The 25,601-nt window shown below is 39.0% G+C and overlaps 1 protein-coding gene and 1 long non-coding RNA gene across 27 annotated transcripts; one reads left to right on the top strand and one right to left on the bottom strand.

The window, feature by feature from the left end:
* Window positions 1-985: 985 nt before the first annotated feature.
* Window positions 986-22,132, bottom strand: ZNF780B (zinc finger protein 780B). Of its 26 annotated transcripts, none has more exons than XM_073016459.1 (7): window positions 22,088-22,126; window positions 21,324-21,392; window positions 15,608-15,661; window positions 14,175-14,313; window positions 13,927-14,053; window positions 12,349-12,447; window positions 986-5,718 (listed from the first exon to the last, which is right to left on the bottom strand). In XM_073016459.1, coding segments are annotated over exons 3-7 (2,631 nt in total). In that variant the 5' UTR covers window positions 15,610-15,661; window positions 21,324-21,392; window positions 22,088-22,126; the 3' UTR covers window positions 986-3,454. The 26 variants fall into 26 exon arrangements, with proteins under 26 accessions (XP_072872560.1, XP_072872565.1, XP_072872558.1 ...); XM_073016464.1 differs by lacking the exon at window positions 21,324-21,392 and adding an exon at window positions 21,196-21,275 and having other exon boundaries at window positions 22,088-22,120; XM_073016457.1 differs by having other exon boundaries at window positions 22,000-22,101.
* A 131-nt stretch (window positions 22,133-22,263) lies between these two features.
* LOC140711858 (uncharacterized) lies at window positions 22,264-25,263 on the top strand. The gene is made up of 2 exons (XR_012093169.1): window positions 22,264-22,342; window positions 24,262-25,263. It is a non-coding gene; the product is annotated as an uncharacterized lncRNA (long non-coding RNA).
* Window positions 25,264-25,601: the final 338 nt, after the last annotated feature.

Below are 25,601 nucleotides of genomic sequence, written 5' to 3'. Positions count from 1 at the left end.
TTTAAGTTGGGGATTACAGGCGTGAGCCACCGTGCCCGGCCATGATTTTTAAATTTGTACATACTTGGCTTGTAACTTTAACAAATATATTAAAGTGTTTTATTATGTTTGCAAAGGGACTCTGGCTTCCAACATAGTACTGCCAAGATTGCATGATGATAGAGTTTCATTGAAAGGCTGCCAGAGATTTCTTTTATGACAATTCTTAATGATACTTAATGATACTGGGATGTCCAATGACCCATAAAGGAGTTGTGCTGGGTTAATACCTAGGGAATCTTTTTATTTCAAAGAAAAAAGTTCAAGAGAATGAATAGAAAAAAGAAACTGGAAATAAAAAATAGGAACATAAGATTTGAAAGCCAAGTTTTATATAATCTTGTTTTATAAGTGGTATATCATTGCAATATCAATACCTGAAAAACACTTGGAAAATTACAACTTATGATTATAGATGCAATTAAGTGGTTAAAGATAGAGTTAAGTAGTCTATCAAAAGAATAATCATCTGACCAGGGTATATTCATAGAAAGAAGAAAGCTATCAATATAAATTATCACTTTATAGATTTTTTAACACAATGGAATAAAATCACAAAGGATTATTCTTTATCTTAAAAAAAATTAATGTAATTCATGATGCCACAATGGTATCATGTTTTGTTTTGGGTTTTTTTTGAGACGAAGTCTCACTCTGTCGCCCAGGCTGGAGTGCAGTGGCACAATCTCAGCTGACTGCAACCTTCACCTTCTGAGTTTGGGTGATTCTCCTGCCTCAGCCTCCCAAGTAGCTGGGATTACATGCATGTGCCACTACGTCCAGGTAATTTTTTTATTTTTAGGAGAGAAGGAGTTTTGCCATATCAGCCAGGTTGGTTTCGAACTCCTGACCTCAGGTGATCTGCCCACCTTGGCCTCCCAAAGTGCTGGGATTACAGGTGTGAGCCACTGCTCCCAGCCCAATGGTATCATGTTTTACAGCTTGATTTAAAGGTTTTTTTTTTTTTTTCAAAGTTTATCAATAGCTCATGTACCAGCCATGGGATAGGTGCTGGTGATAAATATTGAACCAAAAAAAAAAAGATTCCAGACAATCGTGGCTCCCTGCATAATCCGAAGGGTGCCAGTTTTGTACTGAGTACAGTGTCAGCCATATCACACAAGTTGAATTATGTTGACACTTCAATGGCATTCATTTCTCAATAGTCTATTGCAAATTTCATTTTGTACTCAATCCAGGGCTTAAATACACATGACTATAAATTTTCAGAGATGACAATATCTCTCCATAGATTACTTACCCACTACAAACTAAATCTTTACAATGGACTTATGGCAGTTACCAGCTTACCCAAATGATCATCCTTAGTTTCACTAATGCAAGGACCTGCAGGTAAATGTTTTCTGACAGTACAATATGACATACAAATAACCTACAAAGTATTCTTCCCCAAAATGTTTAATCTAGACCTAAGAAAGCCTCTGGACTTACATTCCATTGTACAGAAAATACAACCAAGAACAAGGCTAAATGACACTATAAAGAAAGAAATCAAAACATGTAGCCGACAACATTTCTGACCTACTCAAAATTCAATGTATTTTGTTTTAAATGAGGAGAAATGTTCTAGACCAGTGGCTCTCTAACTCTGGCTGGTATCACAGTCACAACACCTGGAGAAATAATAAAAAACAGAGGCCCAGGCTTATAAGCTAGGGCTACACTTCTCTAGGTTTACTAAGTTCCACAGGTGATTCTGATACCCACCATAATTTGCGAGCATACCTTCATGGGGTTTCCATGCTACAATACACTAAAGAGAGATAACCAAATGCAATGCAGAATCTGCAATGGATTCTCCTTAGAAAATGAATAGCTGTAAAAGATGGTTTGCCGATCAATGAAGAAATCTGAAGATGGAATGATATTATAGAATTATGAATATTTTCCTTAAGGGTAATTATGGTACTATGGTTATACGATATTGTCTTTATGTTTGGGTAACACACATGCTGATGTAACAAGGGGTAAAGTGTCATGATGTCTAAAACTTATTCTCAATGGTCTAAAACTTATTCTCAATGGTACAACAAATATACAAAAAATAAATGTGGCAAATTGTTAACAATTTTGAATCTAGGTGGGGGGATATGGGTGTATATTTTACTGTTCTTTCCAAACCTGCAACAATTATCAACTAGGTTCACCATATTTTATGGGCAGGATTTGTGGTATCCCCAGTTACACTAGTAACATCAAAAAACACCGGTCACAGATCACCATAACACATATAACAATAAAAAAGTTTGAAATATTATGAAAACTACCAAAGTGTGACACAAAGACATGAAGTGTGCACGTGCTGGGTGCTGATAGACTTATTCACTGCAAGGTTGCTGCAGACCTTCAATGTATATAAAATCCAGTAACTGCAATGCACAATTAAGCAAGTATGCCTGTACCCAGTAAAATATTTCATGGGCAGTAAACTGTGAACATGGCAGCTACTCTACATTCCTCACATCAATAACTTTCTCACCAAAATTACCTTCTTTAAACTCTTAAGTCATTTAGTGTGGCTGTAAAACATCCCACATTCCTTACACTCAAAGGAGTTCTCAGCAGTATGAATACTCTGATGTTGAGCAAATCCCAGGCCACAATGAAAGTTCATCACACATTCTGTTATGTTCACAGGATTTCTCATCAATATGAATTCTCTGGTGTTGAGCAAATTTTTCATACACAGTGAAGGCTTGTCTACACTCCTTATATTCATATAACTTCTAACTATTATGAATTTTCTGATGTTGAGTAAGCGGATCATTCACAGTAAGGGTTTGCTCACATTCTTTACATTCATAGGGTTTCATGCCAGTATGAATTCTGTGATGTGCAGAAACGACTGAACTAAGTCTAAAGGTCTTCCCACATCCTTTACATTCACAGGGTCACTCACCAGTATGAATTTTAACATGTTGAACAAGGCTTGAGCTACAAGTAGAAGTCTTTCCACATTCTTTACATTCATACGGTTCATACTAGTATGAATTCTTTGATGTGCAGTAAAGACTAAGCTAAATCCAAAAGTTTTCCACATTCTTTACACTCACAGGGTTTCTCAGCAGTATGGATTCTCAGATGTACAGTAAGTTCATAATTACTGCTAAAGGCCTTTTCACATTCATTACATTCATAGAGTTTCTCATCAGTATGAATTTTAATATGTTTCATAGGTTTGAACTATGACCAAAGGCTTTCCCACATTCTTCACATTGATATGGTTTCTTACCAGTATGAATTCTCTGATGTACTCTAAGGTTTCTACCACTGGTAATGCATTTCCCACATCCTTGACATTCATAAGGGTTCTCACGAATATGAAATCTATGATGTCCACGAAATTGGTAATTATATTGAAAGGCCTTCCCACATTCCTTACATTCAAAGGTTTTCACCCAAGTATGAATTTTCTGATGTTCAATAAGTTGCTACTGATGTCTGAAGGCTGTCCCACATTTCTTACATTCAAAGGGTTTCTCACCTGTACAAGTTTTTGATGCAGAGAAAGTTGTAGGTGAAGTCTAAAAGCCTTCCCACACTCCTTACATTCATAGGGTTTCTCACCATTATAAACACTCCGAGGTTGAACAAGGTTTGAGCCATGATTAAAGGCCTTCCCACACTCCTTACATTTAAATGGCTTCTCACCAGTATGAATGATCTGATGTCCAGCAAGCTGTGTCAGAAGACTAAAGGCCTTTCCACATTCTTTACATTCAAAGGGTTTCTCACCAGTATGAATTTGGTAATGTTCAATAAGCTGGTAATGATATCTAAAGGTCTTCCTACACTCCTTACATACAAAGGGTTTCTCACTGGAATGAATTTTCTGATGCTGAATGAGGTTTGAACCACGATTAAAGACTTTCCCACACTCCTTACATTCATATGGTTTTATACCAGCATGAATACTCTGATGTTGAACAAGGTTCGAGACACGATTAAAGGACTTCCCACATTCTTTACATTCAAATGGCTTCTCACCTGTGTGAATGTTCTTATGGCGATTAAGCTGGGTGTGAAGACTGAAGGCCTTGCCACATTCCTTACATTCAAAGGGTTTCTCACCAGTATGAAATTTCTGATGTCGAATAAGGTGCATATGAAGTCGAAAGGCTTTCCCACATTCCTTACATTCAAAGGGTTTCTTTCCAGTATGAATACTTCGATGTTGATTAAGATTTGAACCACGACGGAAGAATTTCCCACATTCCTTACATTCAAAGGGTTTCTCACCTGTATGAGTTTTCTCATGCTGAGAAAGTTGTAGGTGAAGCCTAAAAGTCTTCCCACACTCCTTACATTCATAGGGCTTCTCACCAGTATGAATACTCTGATGTTGAACAAGATTCGAGCCACGATTGAAGGCTTTCCCACAGTCTTTACATTCAAATGGTTTCTCACCACTATGAATGTTCTGATGTCGAGCAAGCTGTGTCAGAAGACTAAAGGCCTTCCCACATTCTTTACATTCAAAGGGCTTCCCACCAGTATGAATTTGGCAATGTTGAATAAGTTGGTAATGATATCTAAAGGCCATCTCACATTCCCTACATACAAAGGGTTTCTCATTGGAATGAATTTTTTGATGCTGAATAAGATTTGCACCACGATTAAAGCCTTTCCCACACTCCTTACATTGATATGGTTTTACACCAGCATGAATACTCTGATGTTGAATAAGGTTTGAACTACGATTAAAGGACTTCCCACATTCTTTACATTCAAATGGTTTTTCACCTGTGTGAATGTTCTTATGGCGATTAAGCTGATTGAGAAGACTAAAAGCCTTCCCGCATTCCCTACATTCAAAGGGCTTCTCACCAGTATGAATCTTCTGATGTCGAACAAGCTTTGTCAGAAGAGTAAAGGCCTTTCCACATTCTTTACATTCAAAGGGTTTCTCGCCAGTATGAATTCGGCAATGTTCAATAAGTTGGTAATGATATCGAAAGGTCATCCCACATTCCCTACAAACAAAGGGTTTCTCATTGGAATGAATTTTTTGATGCTGAATAAGATTTGAACCACGATTAAAGGCTTTCCCACACTCCTTACATTGATGTGGTTTTACACCAGCATGAATACTTTGATGCTGAGTAAGGTTTGAGCTACGATTAAAGGACTTCCCACATTCCTTACATTCAAACAGTTTCTCACCTGTGTGAATGTTCTTATGGCGATTAAGCTGGGTGGAAAGGCTAAAGGCTTTTCCACATTCCTTACATTCAAAAGGTTTCTCACCAGTATGAAATTTCTGATGTCGAGTAAGTTGTATGTGAAGTTGAAAGGCTTTCCCACATTCTTTGCATTTATAGGTTTTCTCTCCAGTATGAATACTCTGATGCTGAATAAGATTTGAACCACGACTAAAGTGTTTCCCACATTCCTTACATTCATAGGGTTTATGTGTATTATAAATAAGAGAAGCATAAGTAGGTATTTCTTCATAGCTGATGATCTTCTGATTGATATATCCTTCTTGATGTCCCTGTAGTCCCTCAAATCTACTTCTATATTCTGAGTCATTTCTAAAATAAAAGGCCTCAAGGCCAAGTGTTTTACTTATTTGCTTTATAACATGTTTGGGTAAATTTATTTCAAAAATATCATTTTCTGGAGATATTTTTTCAGGTCCATGTTTTGACTCCAAATCTAAAAGAAATGAAGAAGGCAAACATATTTTATTTTCCTATAACACACATGCATATAAAATCCATTAAACAAATGGCCAAAGTATAAAATATAATACTTTCAAGGAAGGGATCTGAAAAAGAAAAAGGGTGCCAATAATGAAGAAAGTTTATGTAAGATGGTGGTATACATAAGGGAACAGGTTAACTTTGTCAAATTTAAGTGTGAATCAAAACCATTTGGTGAATTTAATAAAGATATTGATATTCAAGCAACTCAGATGTACAGAATCAGAATTTTTAGTGAAAAAAGCTGTTTTTTGTTTGTTTGTTTTTTGGGATGGAGTTTCACTCTTATCTCCCAGGCTGCAGTGCAATGGCACAATCTTGGCTCACTGCAACCTCCACCTCCTGGGTTCAAGTGATTCTCTTGCCTCAGCCTCCAGAGTAGCTGGGATTACAAGTGTGCCACCACGCCTGGCTAATTTTTGTATTTTTAGTAGAGATGGGGTTTCACAATGTTGGCCAGGCTGGTTTGGAACGCCTAACATCAGGTGGGTGGCCTCCCAAAGTGCTGGGATTATAGGTGTGAGCCATTGAGCCCGGCCTGTATTATTATTATTATTATTTTTAAGAGACAGGGTCTCTGTCTGTTGCACAGGCTATAGTGCAATGGCATGATCATAGCTCACTGCAGCCTCAAACTCCCAGGCTCAAGCAATCCTCCTGCCTAAGCCTCCCAAGTGGCTACAGCTACAGGCACATGCCACCATGTCTGGACAATTTTTTTTTCTTTCTTTAGTCTTCCTGCAGTCCAAAGTCTGGCGAATTTTTATTTTATTTTTATTTTTTATTTTTACTTTGTAGAGATGGTGTCCCATGTTACCCAAGCTGGTCTTGAACTCCTGGCATCAAGCAATCCTCCTGCCTTGATCTCCCAACATGCTGGGACCACCAGTGAGAGCCATCACACCCAGCCAAAGCTGCATTTTTAATATCTCTACCAGATGATTGATTCAGATCAAAGTTTACCAATCATACTTAAAACTGGTTTTGAATGGTTTATCTTTAGTCTTAATGCAAAATCCAAAAACCTTAACACAGAGAACAAAACTTCCTATCAGGGCACTGTCCTCCTTTATGGCTGATCTCTAACCACTCCCTCCTTTTAGCAACCAGAACATGATATAACCTTTATCTTATCTTCTTGCTTGCTTAGACTGCTTCATCTTCCAAGAATCCTCTGGCCTGGCTCTTTGTAACAAACATCCAACTCATCTTTTAAGCCTTAGGATAAATGTTTTCCTCAGAACATCTGAATGAATGAATAAAGCCTCCGTGACATATGGAACATCAAAAAACAACGAAATATTTGAATTTTTGAGGTCCTAGAGACAAAGAGAAAACATAAAGGATAGAAAATCTATTTAATGAAATAATAGCAGGAAACTTTCCAACTCTAGTAAGAGATGCAGACATCCTGATACAGGAAGCTCAGAGATACCCAAATAGATACAATACAAAAAGATCTTCTCCATGGCCCATTATGGTCAAAATATAAAAGTCAAAGACAAAGGAGAATACTAAAAACAGTAAGAGAAAAGCATCTAGTCACTTACAAGGAAACTCATCGGCCTAACAGCAAATTTCTCAACAGAGAGAAATGAGAGAGAATGAGATTATATATTCAGCGTTGAAAGAAAAAAACTGCCAGTCAATGACACTATCCTCAGCAAAGTATTCTACAAAAATGAAAAAGAAATAGTCTTTCCCAGACAACAAAAGGTGATGGAATTCATCATCACTGGACCAGCCCTACAAGATATGCTCAAGAGTCCTACACCTAGAAGTGAAAGGACAATATCTACCATTGTGAAAACACACAATGTTACCCCTATAGAAAACAACCAAACCACAATGATAAAAAAAATAAAAGAGAAAGGAACAAAGGATATACAAAACAACTAGAAATCAATTAATAAAATTATAAGAATCAGCCCTCACATATCAGTAATCACATTGAATGTCAATGTATTAAACTTCATTTAAAAGATACAGACAGGCTGAATGGATGAAAAAACATGATCCAACTATAAGCTGCCTACAAGAAACTCATCTCACTGGTAAAGACACATATGGATTGAAAGTAAAAGAACAGGAAAAGAGGATATAACAATTCTAAACATATAATCCCAACACCAGAATACCCAGATATATAAGGCAAATACTATTAGATCAAAAGGGAGAGAGATACTCCAGTACAATAATCATTGGGGATGTCAACACCCCACTCTCAGAATTAGATCATCTAGACAGAAAATTAACAAAGAAACACTGGGTTTAAACTGTACATTAGGCCAAATGGGCCTAACAGACATTTATTGAACATTTCATCAAACAGCTACAGAATACACATTCTTCTCATGAGCACAGAAAACATACTCTAGTGAGACCATATGTTAGAATACAAAACAAGTCTTAACAAATTTTTAAAAACCAAAATTATATCAAGTCTTTTCTCAGATGTGGAATAAAACTAGAAATCAGTTACAAAAGAGATTTTGGAAACTGTATATTATGCAGAAATTAATTAAACAACATGCTCCTATATAACCACTGAGTCAAAGGAGAAATTAAGGAGAAAATAAAAAAATTCTTAAAACAAATGAAAATCAAAATACAACGTACCAAAACTTATATCTATGGGATACAGTAAAAGCACTGCTAAGAGGAAAGTTTATGGCAATAAATGCCTACATCAAAAAGTATAAAGATTTCAAATAAACAACCTAAAGATGCACTTCAAGGAACTACAAGAGCAAGAACAAACCAAACCTAAAATTGGTAGAAGTATCAGAGCAGAACTAAATAAAATACAGGCTAAATAATAGAAAAAAGAAATTAAATGAAAAGTAGTTTTTTAAAAACATAAATAAAATTAATAAACTGCTAGCTAGACTTACCAAGAAGAAAAGACAGAAGAAATAAAATCAGAAGGAAAAAAGGAGATACTACACACCAGAGAAATAAAAGAGATCACCAGGGACTACTAGGAACAACTATACACTAACAAATTTGAAAATCCAGAGGAAGTGCATAAGTCCTGGACACACAGGACCTACCAAGATTAAATCAGGAAGAAACGGAAAACCTGAAAAGACCAATAATGAGTAATGAGATTGAATCAGTAATAAAATGTCCTCCGACAAAGAGAAGTCCAGGACCAGTGACTTCATGCTGAACTCCATCTACTGAACTCTCAAAGAACTAACACCAATTCTCCTCAAACTATTCCAAAAAAATTGAAGAGGAGGGAATTCTTAACTCATTCTCTGAGGCCAGCATTACCATGAAAGCGAAACCACACAAGGAAGAAACAAAAAAGGAAAATCACTCTAATATAAAGATACATGGTTCCTGCTAGTGAAGTAACAAGAAAAAAAAAAAAGGCACATGGGGGCATATATTCATCACAGCACTAATCACAATAGCAAAGACACGGAATCAAATGTCCATCAATGGTTAACTGGATAAAGAAAATGTGATACACATACACCAAGAAATACTACGCAGTCATAAAAAAGAACAAGATCATATCCTCTGCAGCAACATGGATGGAGGTAGAGGCCATTATCTTAAGCAAATTAATGAAGAAACAGAAAACCAAATAATGCATGCTCTTACTTCCAAGTGAGAGCTAAACACTGAGTGAGTACACATGAACACAAAGAATGTAACAATGGACACCAGGGCCTACTTGAGGGTGAAGGGTGGGAGGAGGACGAAGATCTCAAAACTACCATGCTTACCTTATTACCTGGGTGATGAAATAATATGTACACCAAACATCCACAACATACAATTTATCTATGTAATAAATCCATATAGGTAGTCCCTGAACCTAAAATAAAGTTAGAAAATAATAATAAATAAATGGTACTGGGAAAATTGGATATCTATATGCAAAAGAATGAAAGAGACCCAATCTCTCACCACATACAAAAACCAGTTGAAAATGGATTAAAGACTTACATGTAACACTCAACTATAAAACTCAACTATAAACTTAAACTCTACTTAAGTATAAGACTCAACTATAAAACTACTAAAAGAAAACATAAAGGAAATGCTTCAGGACATTGGTCTAGGCAAAAATTTTATGGTTAAGCCTGCAAAAGCATAGGCAACAAAACCAAAAATAGACAAATGGGACTATACTAAACTAAAAAGCTTCTGCACAGCAAAGGAAACTATATACAGAGTGAATAGACACATGAGAGAAATCATGTCCACGCTGTTTCTCTGACAAAGGACTGATATCTAGAATATACAAGAAAATGAAATAACAGAAAAAAAAAAAAACTCCAATTAAAAAAGTGGGCAAATTATATGAATAGACATTACTCAAAAGAAGACATACAAACAGCCAAGAGAATATGATAAAATGCTTAACACCACTATTCATCAGGGAGAAATGCAAATCAAAACCACAATGAAATATCATCTTACCCCAGTCAGAATGGCTACAATTTAAAAGACAAAAAAAATAACATACTTGAGAGGATGAGGGAAAAAGGGAACTCTTATATACTGTTGGTGGGATATAAATTAGTACAATCACTATGGAAAACAGCATGCAGATCTCTCAAAAAACTAAAAATAGAACTACCATATGATCCAACAATCCCACTACTGGGTATTGATCCATAGGAAGATAAATCAGTATATCAAAATGATACCTGCACTTGTATGATTGTAGCATTATTCACAATACCAAAGGTATGGAATCAACCTAAGTGTCGCCCAACAGACAAACAGATAAAAAAAATGTGATATATACACAATGGAATACTATTCAGACTTTTAAAAAATGAAATCATGTCATTTGCAGCAACATGGAGGGAATCGGAGGTCAGAAAGACAATATCAGACCGGGTGCAGTGGCTCATGCCTGTAATCCCAGCAATTTGGGAGGCCGAGATGGGTGGATCACCTGAGGTCAGGAGTTTGAGACCAGCCTGGCCAATGTGGTGAAACTCTGTCTCTATTAAAAATACAAAAATTAGCCAGGCATGGTGGCAGGTGCCTGTAATCCCAGTTACTCAGGAGGCTGAGGCAGGAGAATTGCTTGAACCCGGGAGGCAGAGGTTGCAGTGGGCCAAGATTGCACCACTGTATTCCAGCCTGGGTGACAAGAGTGAGGCTCTGTCTCAAAAAAAAAAAAAAAGAAAGAAAGACAAATATCATATGTTCTCATTCATATCTGGAGGCTGAAAAAAGATCTCACAGAGGTAGAGAACAGAATGATAGAAACCAGAGGTTGGGAAGGGTGTGTGGTGAGGGGTGGGGGATGAAGAGGAGTTGGTTAATGTTACAAACATACAGGTAAATAGAAAGAATGACTTCTAACGTTCATTACCAGAGAGTAGAGTGACTCTAATTAACAATAATGTATTGTATATTTCAAAATAGCTAGAAGAAGACTTGAAATGTTCCTATCACAAAAAAATGATAAACACTCTTCTGGTGGATTTGATGGATACCTCATATACCCTGACACTTGCTCATGACACATTCTATACATATAATAAAACATAACGTGTATCCCATAAATATGTACAAATATTGGGTATCAATTAAAAATGAATAAATAACTCTTGAAGAACTTCCCACATTCCTCACAATGATAGTCAAAAACCCTGTATGATACGACTCCGGCCTAACTCTCAGACCTCTCTTCCTGCTGTTCCATCACTTACTCCACCTTCGTGTTACCTGCTCAGTCTGACTAGAATACTCTCACCTGGACACACAACTTGAACCCTTACTTCCCATCTCTATGCAAGCATGCCCACTTCAACACAGGCACCCTGAGCACCCAAGTTCTGCCATTTCACTCCATCACTCCTATTTCCTTGTCCTAATAGTACAATTCTCTGGCATTCCTTATATATTCATTTGCTTACTTGTTTGAGGCATGTCTCACAAACTGCTAGTAAAGTCCATGATGGCAGTGACTTTCTGTCTTGTTCATTACCTGTACATTACAGTACTGACAGAGCCAAGCACATGCCTTCTAGGAATGTACACTCAATACATAATTACTGAATATGAACACATTTCTTAGTGAAAACACATATAGAAATCTAAATGCAATAGCAGAGTTGGAAAGTAGCTGGATCCAAATTACGTGTTAAAAGTTTACACTGGGGACCAGGAGAGTGTACATGGGGGGCCAGAAGCATTGGCTCATGCCTGTAATATCAGCTACTTGGGAGGTCGAGGCAGGAAGACTACTTGAGGCCTAGAGTTCAAGATCAGCCGGGGCAACATAGCAAGATGCTGTCTCTTAAAAAATAATTTTAAAAACTGTTTAAAGTTTACGCTGGGAAAGAAAGAGGAAACTCACTCCATTAAAAGAGGAAGAAAACACCAGAAATTAGGTGATTAGTAAATGATGAAGTTCCTTGGGGATAGCTCCTATAGTGATCTTATTTCCTTGCCAGGTCTTGGGCATTTTTATCCAACGGGGGAACCTTGGGTCATTGAAGAAAGTTTTCCAAACCACATCTCAGGGGTGTGACTCCTCTCTGAGCACATGGGCTGTCCAGGACAATGATGGCTTCCCCCTGCCTGCTTTGTTCTCACTTACCTGGATACCATCTGCTTGTTTCTTTCCTTACAACCATCCAGGGCTCTTTCTCTTGCTCTAGTAACGTAATCACATCTGGCTTAGAAATGGAACTTCCTGCTTAAAAGAAATAACCCCTGTAGAATTTTTTTAAATATAAAATTTTTTTTAAAACTCTGAGACCTAAACTTATAATAAATTACAAGCCTAAACAATATTGAGAAGAGACTCCAGATAAGAGAGGATTGAGTAAGGGATCAACTATGTTTAAAAAAAAAAAAAAGGGCCGGGCGCGGTGGCTCACACCTGTAATCCCAGCACTTTGGGAGGCCGGGGCGGGTGGATCACAAGGTTAGGAGATCGAGACCATCCTGGTTAACACCAAATGAAACCCTGTCTCTACTAAAAATACAAAAAATTAGCCAGGCGTGGTGGCAGGCACCTGTGGTCCCAGCTACTCGGGAGGCTGAGGCAGAAGAATGGCGTGAACCCAGGAGGCAGAGCTTGCAGGGAGCCAAGATCGCGCCACTGCACTCCAGCCTGGGCAACAGAGCGAGACTCCATCTCAAAAAAAAAGGACTTTCATTTAAACTAATAGAAACTTATCCTTCAAGAGGAGGTATAATTTAGTGGTTGACAGCAGGAACCTTCAAGCCAGATTAGCTGGTTGAAATCCTGTCTCTGCCATCCACTAGTACTTTGACATTAAGCAAGTCACTTGAACTCTCCGTCCTTCAGTTTTCCCAACTCTAAAATAGGAATGATGATAATATCTGTTTTATAGGATTGATACTAATATTAAATAAGGTAATATATGTAAAATACTACTAACATTCACTGATATGTAGTAGCACAAAGTTAACAATTATTATGTTTATTGTCATTATTTATTTTGCATCCTTAGACACTTACAGCTCATTTTAAGAATTTTCACCCCACAGGAAAGCATACACTTCATGGCCTGAAACTTTCAACTACAAAACAAGTAACAGAATGTTTGTTGATGGAAATGGAATACATTGACTTTAGTGCTAAATGAATTCTGTCAACCCAATATGTAAATTGTTGAGGCTTTTGTTTTGTTTTGTTTTTTGAGACAGTGTCTTGCTCTGTTGCCCAGGCTAAAGTACAGTGGCATGACCACGGCTCTCTGCAGCCTTGACCTCCCAGGCTCAAGCAATCATAGAGGCTCTTTTGATAGAAAAACTCAACACACTCTTCTCCTTATAGGTGGGCCAGAAAAACAAAAACAAACAAGAAAACCTACAGTAATTCTGAGGTCAAACATAATATGACACCCGGTTCTTGAACAATATCATTCAACGAATATCCAAGATTTCAAATTCAGCCCCATGGTCATGAAGTGAGAGAGGGGATTACAGAGACGACCAGCATCATGGAGGAGGCCACTGTGGAGTAAGCAAGATGCAGGGGCTCCAGGGAAGTGCCTATTTTCAACCCAACAAATCTCAATCCATTCCTTTGGGAATATGAAGAAGGAATCCAGCTACCTCTTAAAACACAGCCCTAAAATTCATGGTGAAGAAAGCTGATATTCCAGAGAACAGATGCTAAATTAACTGGGGCAGATGACCTTACCCAGTGAGATCAGGTGGCTGTAGTTCTCCAACATCACGTCCCTGTACAAGGTCCTCTGTTCAGGCTGCAGGCACTCCCACTCCTCCTGAGAGAAGTCAATGGCCACATCCCTGAATGTCACTGATCCCTGAAACCACAAACACATGTATTATGGTGAAATCGAAGAAAATTGTTTCAAGACGAAAGGAGAGGAAGTGAAGGATTAAACTGCAATAAAGGAGCAATATGGAAAATTGCAGAGTGCCTACACATTCTTCAAGAATCCTGCTGCTGGCCTGGCATGGTGGCTCAGGCCTGCTATACCAGCACTTTGGGAGACCAAGATGGAAGGACCGCTTGAGCCCAGGAGTTTGCAAACAGCCTGGGCAATGTAACAAGACGCACTCCCTGCAAAAAAAAAAGAAATAAATAAATAACTGTCGTTATTTAGAAATTATTATACCAGTTATAAAGAAATAACTGGTGCGTGTAGTCCCAGCTACTTGGGAAGCTGAAGTGGAAGTATCGCTTGAGCCTGGGAGTTCAATGCTGCAGTGAAGTGTGATGGCACTACTGCACTCCAGCCTGAGCTACTGAGTGAGACCCTGTCTCAAAAAAAAAAAAAAAAAAAAAAAAAAAAAAAAAGGTAGTTGCATACAACTGAGGAATGCCCTTAATCCTCAAGCTCATTGTGGTATCCGATGATAGCAAAAGGATTTTTTCTTGTCAATGACAACTGATTTTTATAAGCTGCATAAAATTCAAAATAACTAACATATTAGATTTAGTCATTTTTTTCTATTTATACATTTAAGATGGTCAGAGTCTCTAAGCTTTTCCCCAATTCAGAGAATCTGTAATCACCTACCACTCATGCTCTGTATCTCCGTTACTGCCCACTGTCCTCACTGATCACTTCCCTAAAAGCCTCATAAAGCAGAACACCTTGTCACACTTGCAGACTGAGGCCACTCACTACGGAATTCTACCTTAGCTACCTGGAAGGCTCCAGTCTGTGGAGAAGTTTCAAGGTGTTCCCAAGTGTGGTCAAATGCAACAATCATCTGTAGCTTATCAAACCCACAAGACCGTGTGTCCCTGTGGACCGACTCCTCCACTGTTCCAACATTCTTTCTGACCAAGGACTGAGCTCAGAGCACAGACTGAATAACCAGCTCAAAGAAAACATCAAAGCCAGTGGGAAAACAGAGGTATCAATAGGAAGAGCACTGACCTTTATTTTTTGGTCACCAACCTTCACTGTAATGGGACAAACTGGGGTGTAAGATCGTGGATCCTGGCCGGGCGCAGTGGCTCACACCAGTAATCCCAGCACTTTGGGAGGCCGAGGCAGGGGGATCACGAGGTCAGGAGATCGAGACCATCCTGGCCAACATGGTGAAACCCCATCTCCACTAAAAATACAAAAAATTAGCCGGGAGTGGTGGCGGGCACCTGTAGTCCCAGCTACTCAGGAGGCTGAGGCAGGAGAATGGCATGAAGCCGGGAGGCGGAGTTTGCAGTGAGCCAAGATCACGCCACTGTACTCCAGCCTGGGTGAAAGAGCAAGACTCCATCTCAAAAAAAAAAAAAAAAAAAAAAAAAAAAGGTATTGATCCTTAGGTAAGAAGCTTCAGGTGAAATAATAAGTCACCTAACCTGAAAGTCACCGTATTTCAAGAAGAGAGAACTACCAACTTACATGGACCATGTTTCTAGAATTACAAAATTGGTCAATCTTCCTCGGGCTTCTTCCCTGGAAAACAACAAGAAACAAAAGGCCATAAGTCAAGCTGTGTCCCAAAGCACTAGAGCAAATAACTATTTTATTCTCCATTCCTATTTCTCAACTACTCCTGTTAACACGCACACTTCCCCCCCTCCCCCATCACTCCCTTTTCCCCTACACACACTCTCTCACAAATAAACTGGCAGTGAACAGGTGGAGTGTGGATGAAACCAAGCTCTCGCCTACATCCCAGGGAACCTGCGGCAGAAGCATGATTGCCCAGCACAGGCATTTCAGCCTTGAAGTTGCTCAAAAGACACTCTAGCAGGAGGGCTTCCAGCCAGTCCTCCAGTCTGGGGATACCTATCTTGGCTTAGGACTGGGCCTCTGATCCTGCTGTAAGCAATCCTCCTCCCCTAGCCCCACCTTTCAGAGCTGAGAAGGGATTGCGTCTCCAATCCAGAACCTCTCTGTGAACTCAGGATTGGGTGCAGTGGGGCAAGGCATGAGAACTGGAAAGGATATAGACAGAATTGCATGGGCAGTGTTCAGCATTCTGAGCTCACCAAAAGCCAGCTGGTTAAGTACAGTTCAGAATAGCCATGTAATAGAATACGAAGTAATCATTAAATGATCCAGACATACAATTAACAGAAAAATCGGGTTACAAAGCAGGATAGACAAAATGATTACATTTGTAAAATATATGTATAAATATTAAGCAAGAGACTAATAGACATCAATAGAAAAAAATTTAGACAGGCGTATGCATGCTAACAGTACTTATCTCTGTGTTGTAGCCCCAATTTTCTTCTTTTTGCTTAAGAGTACTTCATAATTGTGACTATGCCCAGGCATTAAGTTGGAATATATAATTATATTCTCTCTCACACACACACATATATATACACACACATACACATGTGTATGTATCTGTATATGTACATATTTAAATGCACATACACATTTTTTTTTTCCTGTGAGGAAATTGTTCTCCAAATTAGATGAAAGACACCTTTTATTTAGACATCTTCCTTTCAACTTGGGGACAAAAAAAGGAAACTCTACTGAGCTCTTGTTTTTATGTAATAAGTTTGCATCCATTATTTCCCAATTCTTGACCAACACTAAGATGTCTATGTTTTTCTATGTATGTTAGCACAATTTCTAAAACAAAAAATGGTCTACAAGTCCCCAATCAATGTCTTGTATGCATTAATGATGGTCATATTTCTACATCCGAATTCAAAAATAAAAATAAAACGGAGTTATCAGAGAGTACTTTTAATCATAAAAAACAAAAAACTGAGCCTGTCATGAGGATCAACAGAAAAGATTAATGTGACTATAACAAATAACATCAGCTAGTTCTGACATCCTTTAGCTGTATCTCACCAATATAATTAGACATTTTCATTATCAAGACTCTTCTCTGAATGAACACAATGCAGATACGTGGCATCTGGAAACTACGTGAGAGAATCTGTGGAATATACATCATCACGCTTAGGTTCCCTTCTTCACCAAATAACTCATTAAAATACCATTTTGTATATAATTCCTACAGAATGCCTTACAAAAACCCTATCTTAGTATATGGGATTCATATACATGTAACATTTTCGTGAGCATTATTGTTCATAGCATGAATATTGCTTAATGGTATATCAAATATTTCTTTCCATAATTCTTTATAGACATCATTTTATTAGCTGCATAATACTCTATCACTTGAGTCTAGTATAATTTGCTTAGTGATTTCCATATTACAGGACACTTAGTTTATATGAGATCATTTACAGTGTCATTCCAGGTATCACAGTCTTTTGATTCTAGACTAAGGTTTTTCACCCTAGGCACTACTGACATATTGTGGTGTATAATCCTTTGTTGGGGCTGTGGGGAAGGTTATCCTGTGCACGGTACAATGTTCAGTAGCATCCCTGACCTCTGTCCACTAGATCTAAGTAGCACCTCCCCCACAGTGTGACAACCAAAAGTTCTTAAACATCATCCCTGCTGAGAATCAATGTTCCATCTAGATCAATGGATCCAAGCCTCATGGGTCACATACAGTTTTGATAGTCTTGATATGATACACTATTTCTCCCTCTACATTGATACATTTCCATAGTACTTCAATATATTATTGCAAGAGCTTTATGGTCCCCAAGAGCGTAAGTGGAGTTACAGGAACTCAGGTTAAGAATTTCAGTCCTACATTCTTTACAGAAATAGAAAAAAAAAAAAAAATCCTAAAATTTGTATAGGACCACAAAAGACCCCAAATAGTCAAAGCAGTCTAGAGCAAAAAGAACAAAGTGGAGGCATCAAACTACCTGACTTCAATATATACTACAAAGCTACAGTAACCAAAACAGCCTGGTACTGACATAAAAACAGACACCTAGGCAAACGGAACAGAATAGAACGCCCCAGAATAAATTCATGTGTTTACAACCAACTGATTTTTGAGACAGGTACTGAGAACATACAATAAGGAAAAGACAGTCTCTTCAATATATACTGTTGTAAAAACTAGGTAGTCATACACAGAAGAATGAAATTAGACCCTTTTCTCAAACCATTATACAAAAATCAACTCTAAATGGATTAAAGATTTAAATGTAAGATCCCAAACTATGAAACAAATAGAAAAAAACGTATGGGGAAAGCTCCATGACATTGACTTGAGCAATAATTTTTTTTTCGGAAATGACGTCAGAAGCACAGGCAACAAAAGCAAACATAGACAAATGAAATTACATCAAGCTAAAAAAGCTTCTGCACAGCAAAGTGAAGAGACTACCTACAGAATGAGAGAAAATATTTGCAATAATGTATCTGATAAGGGGTTAATATCCAAAATGTGTGAGGAACTCAACAGCAAGAAAACAACCCAATTAAAAAATGGGCAAAGGACCTGATAAACACATCTCAAAAGATGACATATAAATGGCCACAGTGTATGAAAAAATACTCAACATCACTAATCATCAGGGAAATGAAATTTAAACCTACAATAAGATATCACTTCATATGTATTGGGGTGGCTATTGAAAAGACCTAAGTTAAAAAATGTTGGTGAGAATGTAGAGAAATGTGAACCATTGCACACTGTTGGTGAGAATGTAAAGTGACACAGACATTATGGAAAACAGTATGGAAGTTCTTCAAAAAATTAGAACTAGAACTACCATATGATCCAGCAATCCACTACTGGGTATACATCCAAAGGAAATGAAATCTGTATGTCAAAGAGACATCTGCACACCCATTTTTATTGCAGCACTATTCACAATAGCCAAGATATGGAATCAATCTAAGTGTCTGTCAATGAATGGATAAAGAAAATGTGGCATATATATACAATGGAAAACTAGCTATAAAAAAAGGGAAATGCCGTCATTCCCAACAACATGAATGAACCTGGCGAACATCATATTAAGTGAAGTAAGCCAGGCACAGAAAGACACATGATCTCACTCATCAGTGGAATCTAAAAAAATGTTTACATAGGCCAGGTGCGGTGGCTAACACCTGTAATCCAGCACTTTCAAAAGCAGAGGCGAAGGCCGAGACAGGCGGATCACTAAGGTCCGGAGTTCGAGACCACCCTGGCCAACGTGGCGAAACCCTGTCTCTACTAAAAATACAAAAATAAGCTGAGTGTGGTGGCGCACACCTGTAGTCCCAACTACTTGGAAGTCTGGGGCAGGAGAATCACTTGAACCCAGGAGGCAGAGGTTGCAGTGAACTGAGATTGCGCCACTGCACTCCAGCCTGGGCAAGAGTGAGACACTCTCTCAAAAAAAAAAAAAAGAAAAAAATTGCTATCATAGAATTAGAGAAGAGAATGCTGTTTACAGGTTGGGGGTAATGTGGGTGAGGGAGGGAAGGAAGTGTTGGTTGGGGAAATGTTGGTCAAAGGATATAAAATTTCAGGAAGATAAGAGAAATAAGTTCAAGAAATCTATTACACAACAGCATATCTACAATTAATAACTATTCTGTAGTCTTGAAAAATTCTAAGAGAGTGGCTATTAAGTATTCTCACCACAAAAATGATAACTATGTGAGCTAATGCATTGCTAATTAGCTAGATTTAATCATTCCACAATGTACATATACTATAAAACATCATGTTGCACACGATAAATACATACAATTTTATCTGTCAATTTAAAAAGAATTTCTGTCCTAGATCATTTGAGCAACTCATTTTCTTACTATGCAAGCAGCAATCACAACGAATCACACATTCCCAATGCTCCTGTCCTATAGACAGTCAAGGGAAATGACCTAAAATGGCCACACAAAAACAAAACTTAAAACATTAAACATTTATTATTATATGCCTAGCACTGCTCTAAGAGGCTTTACAGTATTCATTCATTCTAATGTTCATTACAAGTCTGAGAAGACCAGAAACGGACAGAACAAACATTCCAACCCAGACACTCTGGATCCACTCCCCTATTCTTAACCACAATAGTGTACTGCCTCTCACAGTCCACACACGCAAATAGCCCAAAACGCAAGTGGAACTGCCAAACCTCAGAGAGATCTGGCAATAATTACAATGATAATCGCATGGACTCTCCCAAAAAAATCCTGACTCTTGTTGATACCAATTTCTGTGCAATCACTTTCTGACTCCTGAAAGCCTCACAGAGGAAATCACCCAACCATCTCCATTCTTCCCTGCTTTAAAAAGGAGGCCTGTAAAGACAATCAGATACCCGGTGTGCGATTCCACAAACTAATCTTCTTACCAAAGCAGAGTCTAAAATAAAGCTTTAATATAAACCTCTGGAGGACTATTTTTATACCAGCTTAGAAGAGAGCGCACAGGCCGGGCGCGGTGGCTCAAGCCTGTAATCCCAGCACTTTGGGAGGCCGAGACGGGCGGATCACGAGGTCAGGAGATCGAGACCATCCTGGCTAACACGGTGAAACCCCGTCTCTACTAAAAATACAAAAAACTAGCCGGGCGAGGTGGCGGGCGCCTGTAGTCCCAGCTACTCAGGAGGCTGAGGCAGGAGAATGGCGTAAACCCGGGAGGCGGAGCTTGCAGTGAGCTGAGATCCGGCCACTGCAGTCCAGCCCGGGCTACAGAGCAAGACTCCGTCTCAAAAAAAAAAAAAAAAAAAAAGAAGAGAGCGCACAGGAAGGTGTGAATGATTTGCCAAATAGTTCTGTGAATATTAAGTGTAAAAGTGGGGAGAGGGCGGGGCGGGGGGCGACACGATGGGAGGAAGCAAGAATCAATTTGCATATTCTCCTGAAATTCACTAAAAATTTACAGGAACTTCTATTTTTTTTTTTTTTTTTTTTTGACGGAGTCTAGCTCTGTCGTCGCCCAGGTTGGAGTGCAGTGGCGCGATCTCGGCTTACTGCAAGCTCTGCCTGCCGGGTTCACGCCATTCTTCTGCCTCAACCTCCCGAGCAGCTGAGACTACAGGCGCCCACCACCACGCCAGGCTAATTTTTTTTGTTGTTGTATTTTTAGTAGAGACGGGGTTTCATTGTGTTAGCCAGGATGGTCTTGATCTCCTGACCTCGTGATCCGCCCGCTTGGCCTCTCAAAGTGCTGGGATTACAGGCGTGAGACACGGCGCCCGGCAGGAACTTCTACATTCTGAAATCAAAAACGCATGTCTTAAACAAATACAAAGCACAAACTCACCCTTGACTTAAGTGTGCAGCAATAACGCTCTCATCCTCCTCCCGGTCCTTCTTTTGGATAATGGTACGACTGGGAAAGGATACGGCAAGCGTGAGACTCTAGGCTTTTCTTGGAGCGCAGACTAAGTTTGAAAGCAACCTCCATGGCCACAACTGCCCTCACTTCGTACGAAATGAGAAGGAAATAAAAGGAGGAGGAATCGGTCCGAATTCGAAGCTGGTTCCTGGGGACAGATCTCTGAAGGGATGCTGGGTTCTCAACATGTAGCTGCCCTCCTGGGGCACTCTCAAGAGACACTTCCAGCTCTCAAATTCCCACCCCGAGTCCAGATCTGCGCCTTCTTATGCAAAGCTTCATTCTCGGCTCGATATCTGACCTCCTTACTGGGGCAATTCCTCTGCTGCAGCCTCCGCAGCTTTGAAGGGGAAAGACGGAGGAAGCAGCAGGAGCCTAGTACCACTGCACAGTGACACTCACACAGCCCCAGCAAAACGCACTGCGTCCACAAGCCCTCCCGGTCCTGTGCACAGGGCCTCACGCACACACTCACACAGTCCCTTCCGTCACTCAAGATCACACAATCCCCCTCGTCTGATGCCCGCTCACACGCACGCCTAGGGATCTGGCAGATTCCGTCTGCGCCCCGGGTTCCTCTGAGCGCCTCGCTCTCGCCCACCCGCACTGCCGGGTCGGTCAGGTTCGAGTCCCAGTCCACGAAGACCTCCCGCAGTCACCGATTTCTTCTTAGGACGTGAAGACCTTACCCAGCTACGTCGTCAACCCCTGGAGGCCGGAAGTGGAACCGTTAATTCCGGTGCGGTGGCCTCTGGGAAATGCAGTCCTGAGCAGAAAGCGCCTCAGAAGCCTTGGGCTCTAGTCTGTTCAGATTGATCCCAGCATACACTGGAGGCTCCTAAGGGAGCCGAGCCTAATGGATTTGTGGGAGTTCCAGACCGTGGGGTGCAGAGGTTGCGGCCCCGGGCGAGGATCCCCGTCTAAGAGAAGCGTTGCTCTTCTCGGTGAGTCAGTGTAAATTACCTTTTCTCTCCATGCAGAAGAATGCAAATAAGCAGAACTTTTAAAGAAGAATTTAAAGTAAAATTACGTCAAGATGTAGCTGCTTTGACCTCTTCGTCTCAGATCCCAGCATAGGCTTCCACTTTGTGCTGTTTGAAGGGACTTAGGATAAATTTGAAAAACTTGAACTAAAGAAATGGTTGGAGAGGCCGGGCGCGGTGGCTCACGCCTGTAATCCCCAGCACTTTGGGAGGCCGAGGGGGGCAGAAGACGAGGTCAGGAGTTTGAGACCATCCTGGCCAACATGATGAAACCTCGTCTCTACTAAAAATACAAAAATTAGCTGGGCGTGGTGGCGTGTGCCTGTAATCCCAGCTACTCGGGGGGCAGAAGCAGGAGAATTGCTTGAACCCAGGAGGCGGAGGTTGCAGTGAGCTGAGATCACGCCACTGCACTCCAGCCTGGCGACATAGCGAGACTCCGTCTCAAAAAATAAAAAAAGAAAAGAAATGGTTGGTTTTACTAGAAGAGGAAGTGTGGTTTACATGAGAGATTTCAGAATCAAATGTACTTGATTCTTAAAGACAATCTTCCTGTTATCTGGAGAGAAAAACGTGATTCAGGACGGCATGGAAATGGATAAAAAAGTACACAGAGAATTACTTGCCTTATCTTGAAGGATGAATAATTAACACATTTTCTTAAAATAGTCTAAACAAATGCGAAAGGGGGCTTGTTTTTTGTAGGAAGAACCCGATTTCACTGTTGTAATCTAGCAAAATTTAACTTTCAAAGTGATTTTTGTAGTTTCCTATGCTACATAAGGAGGAAACAAGGAATAATAAAGAGCAAAATGTCTTTTCATTCCCAACTGTGACAGAAAACAAATAGCAAGATAACAAACTTAACTCTGTCAATAATCACATTAAATGTAACTGGTTTAACACCTTAAGAAGGTTGTCAGGTTGGATGTTTTTTTAAAAGTCAGACCCAAATACGTGCTACCTACAGGTAATACTTTAAATATAAAAGCACTAATAGGTTAAGAGTAAAATGATGGAAAAATATATACCATCCTAACACTAGTCAAAAGAAAGCTGGAGTGGCTATATTAAAAACAAAGTGACTTCAACAAAAAGACTGTATCAGAGATAAAGAAATTTACATCATAATAATGATGAAGGATACAGTTCTCCAGTGGAAAGAACAAACCTAAATTATGCCCTTAATAATACAGCTTCTAAGTATGTGAGTGAAAACCTGTTAGATTAATAAAGTGACAGACAAACCCACAATTACAATCAGATATTTCAACATATCTCTCTTGGTAATTGATAGAACACACACAGGAAAGCAACAGTGTATAGATTATCTAAACAACATATCAACCTGCTTGATCTCATTTACACTTCTGGAACACTCTTCTCAAAGACAGTAAAATTCATCTTAGGTGGACAGGGGACACTTACAAGCATATACCATATTCTGGGCCATAAAATAAGTCTCGATAAATGGGTAAATGGACTCAAGTCATACAAAGCATGTTTTGACAAAAATGAAATTAAATTAGAAACCAATAACAGCTCACTATATATTGTTCAAAGTAGTAAAAATTTGAAAATGAATACTGTGATAATTGAAATTATATAATGTTTGAAAATTTTCTTTATGAATCATAATTTTCTGTTATATCCTAAAGGGTAAACAATAACATATTTGCATTAAAACAAAATAATGTTTTTGTAGTAAGGAAAAAATTTTAAGCTCTCTATACTGACTATACATTAAAGAGCAGAATAATTATTTTTGGTATATATTCCAATGCTTTAATCAGTTTCTTAGCCAGTATCACCATATTTTTAAGGACTTTTTTCAATGCAGTCTATTATTATTATTATTATTATTTTTTTTTTTTTTTGAGACGGAATCTCGTGCTGTCACCCAGGCTGGAGTGCAGTGGCGACACCAGATGGTAACTTGAATCCACACAAAGAAATAATGAGCAGTGATTAAAGTCACTACATAGGTAAATAAAAGATAATATACACTTTTACCCTTTTACTTTAACTGATTAAAGATAACTGCATAAAACCATAATTTTACAATTGTTTTGTTCATAATGTATAAAGTTGTCATTTGTGTCACATTTGTATTACTATAATAGCACAAACGAAGGGGAGGAAGGATCTATATTGCAGCAAACTTCCTATATTAGTATTATTTAATCTATTTTGATCAAAATTTTATTTCTAATTTTTTGTGGAGACAGGGCCTCACTATATTGCCCAGGCTGGTCTTGAACTCCTAGCCTCAGGCAATCTTCCCACCTCGGCCTCCCAGAGTGCTGGGATTACAGGTGTGAGCCACCATGCCTGGCCACTGTTAATACTATGTTAGTAACAATATCAATTAGATTTTTTAAAGCTAAGATGTAAATTAGGGTTTTTTTTTAAAGCTGAAAACAAACAGGTGGAAAACAAAAGGATGGAAAAAGATACAAATAGATACCATACCAATGGTGATCAGAAGAGAATAGAAATGGTTAATACCACCATCAGACAAAACAGACTTTTAAAATGTTACTAGGGAAAAGGAGAGGCATTTATTTAATGTTAAAAGAGTGAGTTAGGCCAGGTGCACTGACTCACACCTGTAATCCTAGCACTTTGGGAGGCCAAGGTGGGCAGATCACCTGAGATCGGGAGCTCGAGACCAGCCTGATCAACATGGAGAAATCTTATCTCTACTAAAAATACAAAATTAGCCAGGTGTGGTGGCGCATGCCTGTAATCCCAGCTACTCGGGAGGCTGAGGTAGGAGAATCACTTGAACCTGGAAGGTGGAGGTTGCAGTTAGCCGAGATTGCACCATGGCACTCCAGCGTGGGCAAAAGAGCGAAACTCTGTCTCAAAAAAAAAAAAGGGTGAGTTAATCAGAAAAATATAACTACAATGAACATATACGCTCCTAAAAACAGGAGACTGCATACATGAAACAAAAACTGACAGTACTGAAGGGAGAAAATGACATTTCAACAATATAAGTTGGATATTTCAACACTCCATTCTCAATAAATATAGCAACTAGACAGAAAATCTGCAAGGACGTAGAGGGTTTAAGCAACACTACCAACTAGTTTGACTTAACTGATATTTATTGAACCCTCAACTGGTAATAAAATACATACTCAACATGCAACATTTTCTAAACTAAATAATATACTAGACCATATGGCAAATCATAGTAGTTTTAAAAAGTCAT

This window comes from Chlorocebus sabaeus, chromosome 6 (genome assembly GCF_047675955.1).
Source record: "Chlorocebus sabaeus isolate Y175 chromosome 6, mChlSab1.0.hap1, whole genome shotgun sequence".
NCBI lineage: Eukaryota > Metazoa > Chordata > Mammalia > Primates > Cercopithecidae > Chlorocebus > Chlorocebus sabaeus.
The sequence above is the reverse complement of the archived record's forward strand: the minus strand, read 5'-3'. Positions and strand labels throughout refer to the sequence as shown.

What these genes read in the sequence shown, in the direction of transcription:
- ZNF780B (XM_073016459.1), bottom strand. An exon ending in GCAGGATTCTTGAAGAATGT is followed by an intron (nt 14,054 to 14,174) that starts GTAGGCACTCTG and finishes TTGTGGTTTCAG; the next exon opens with GGATCAGTGACATTCAGGGA. An exon ending in AACAAGCAGATGGTATCCAG is followed by an intron (nt 5,719 to 12,348) that starts GTAAGTGAGAAC and finishes CATTTCTTTTAG; the next exon opens with ATTTGGAGTCAAAACATGGA.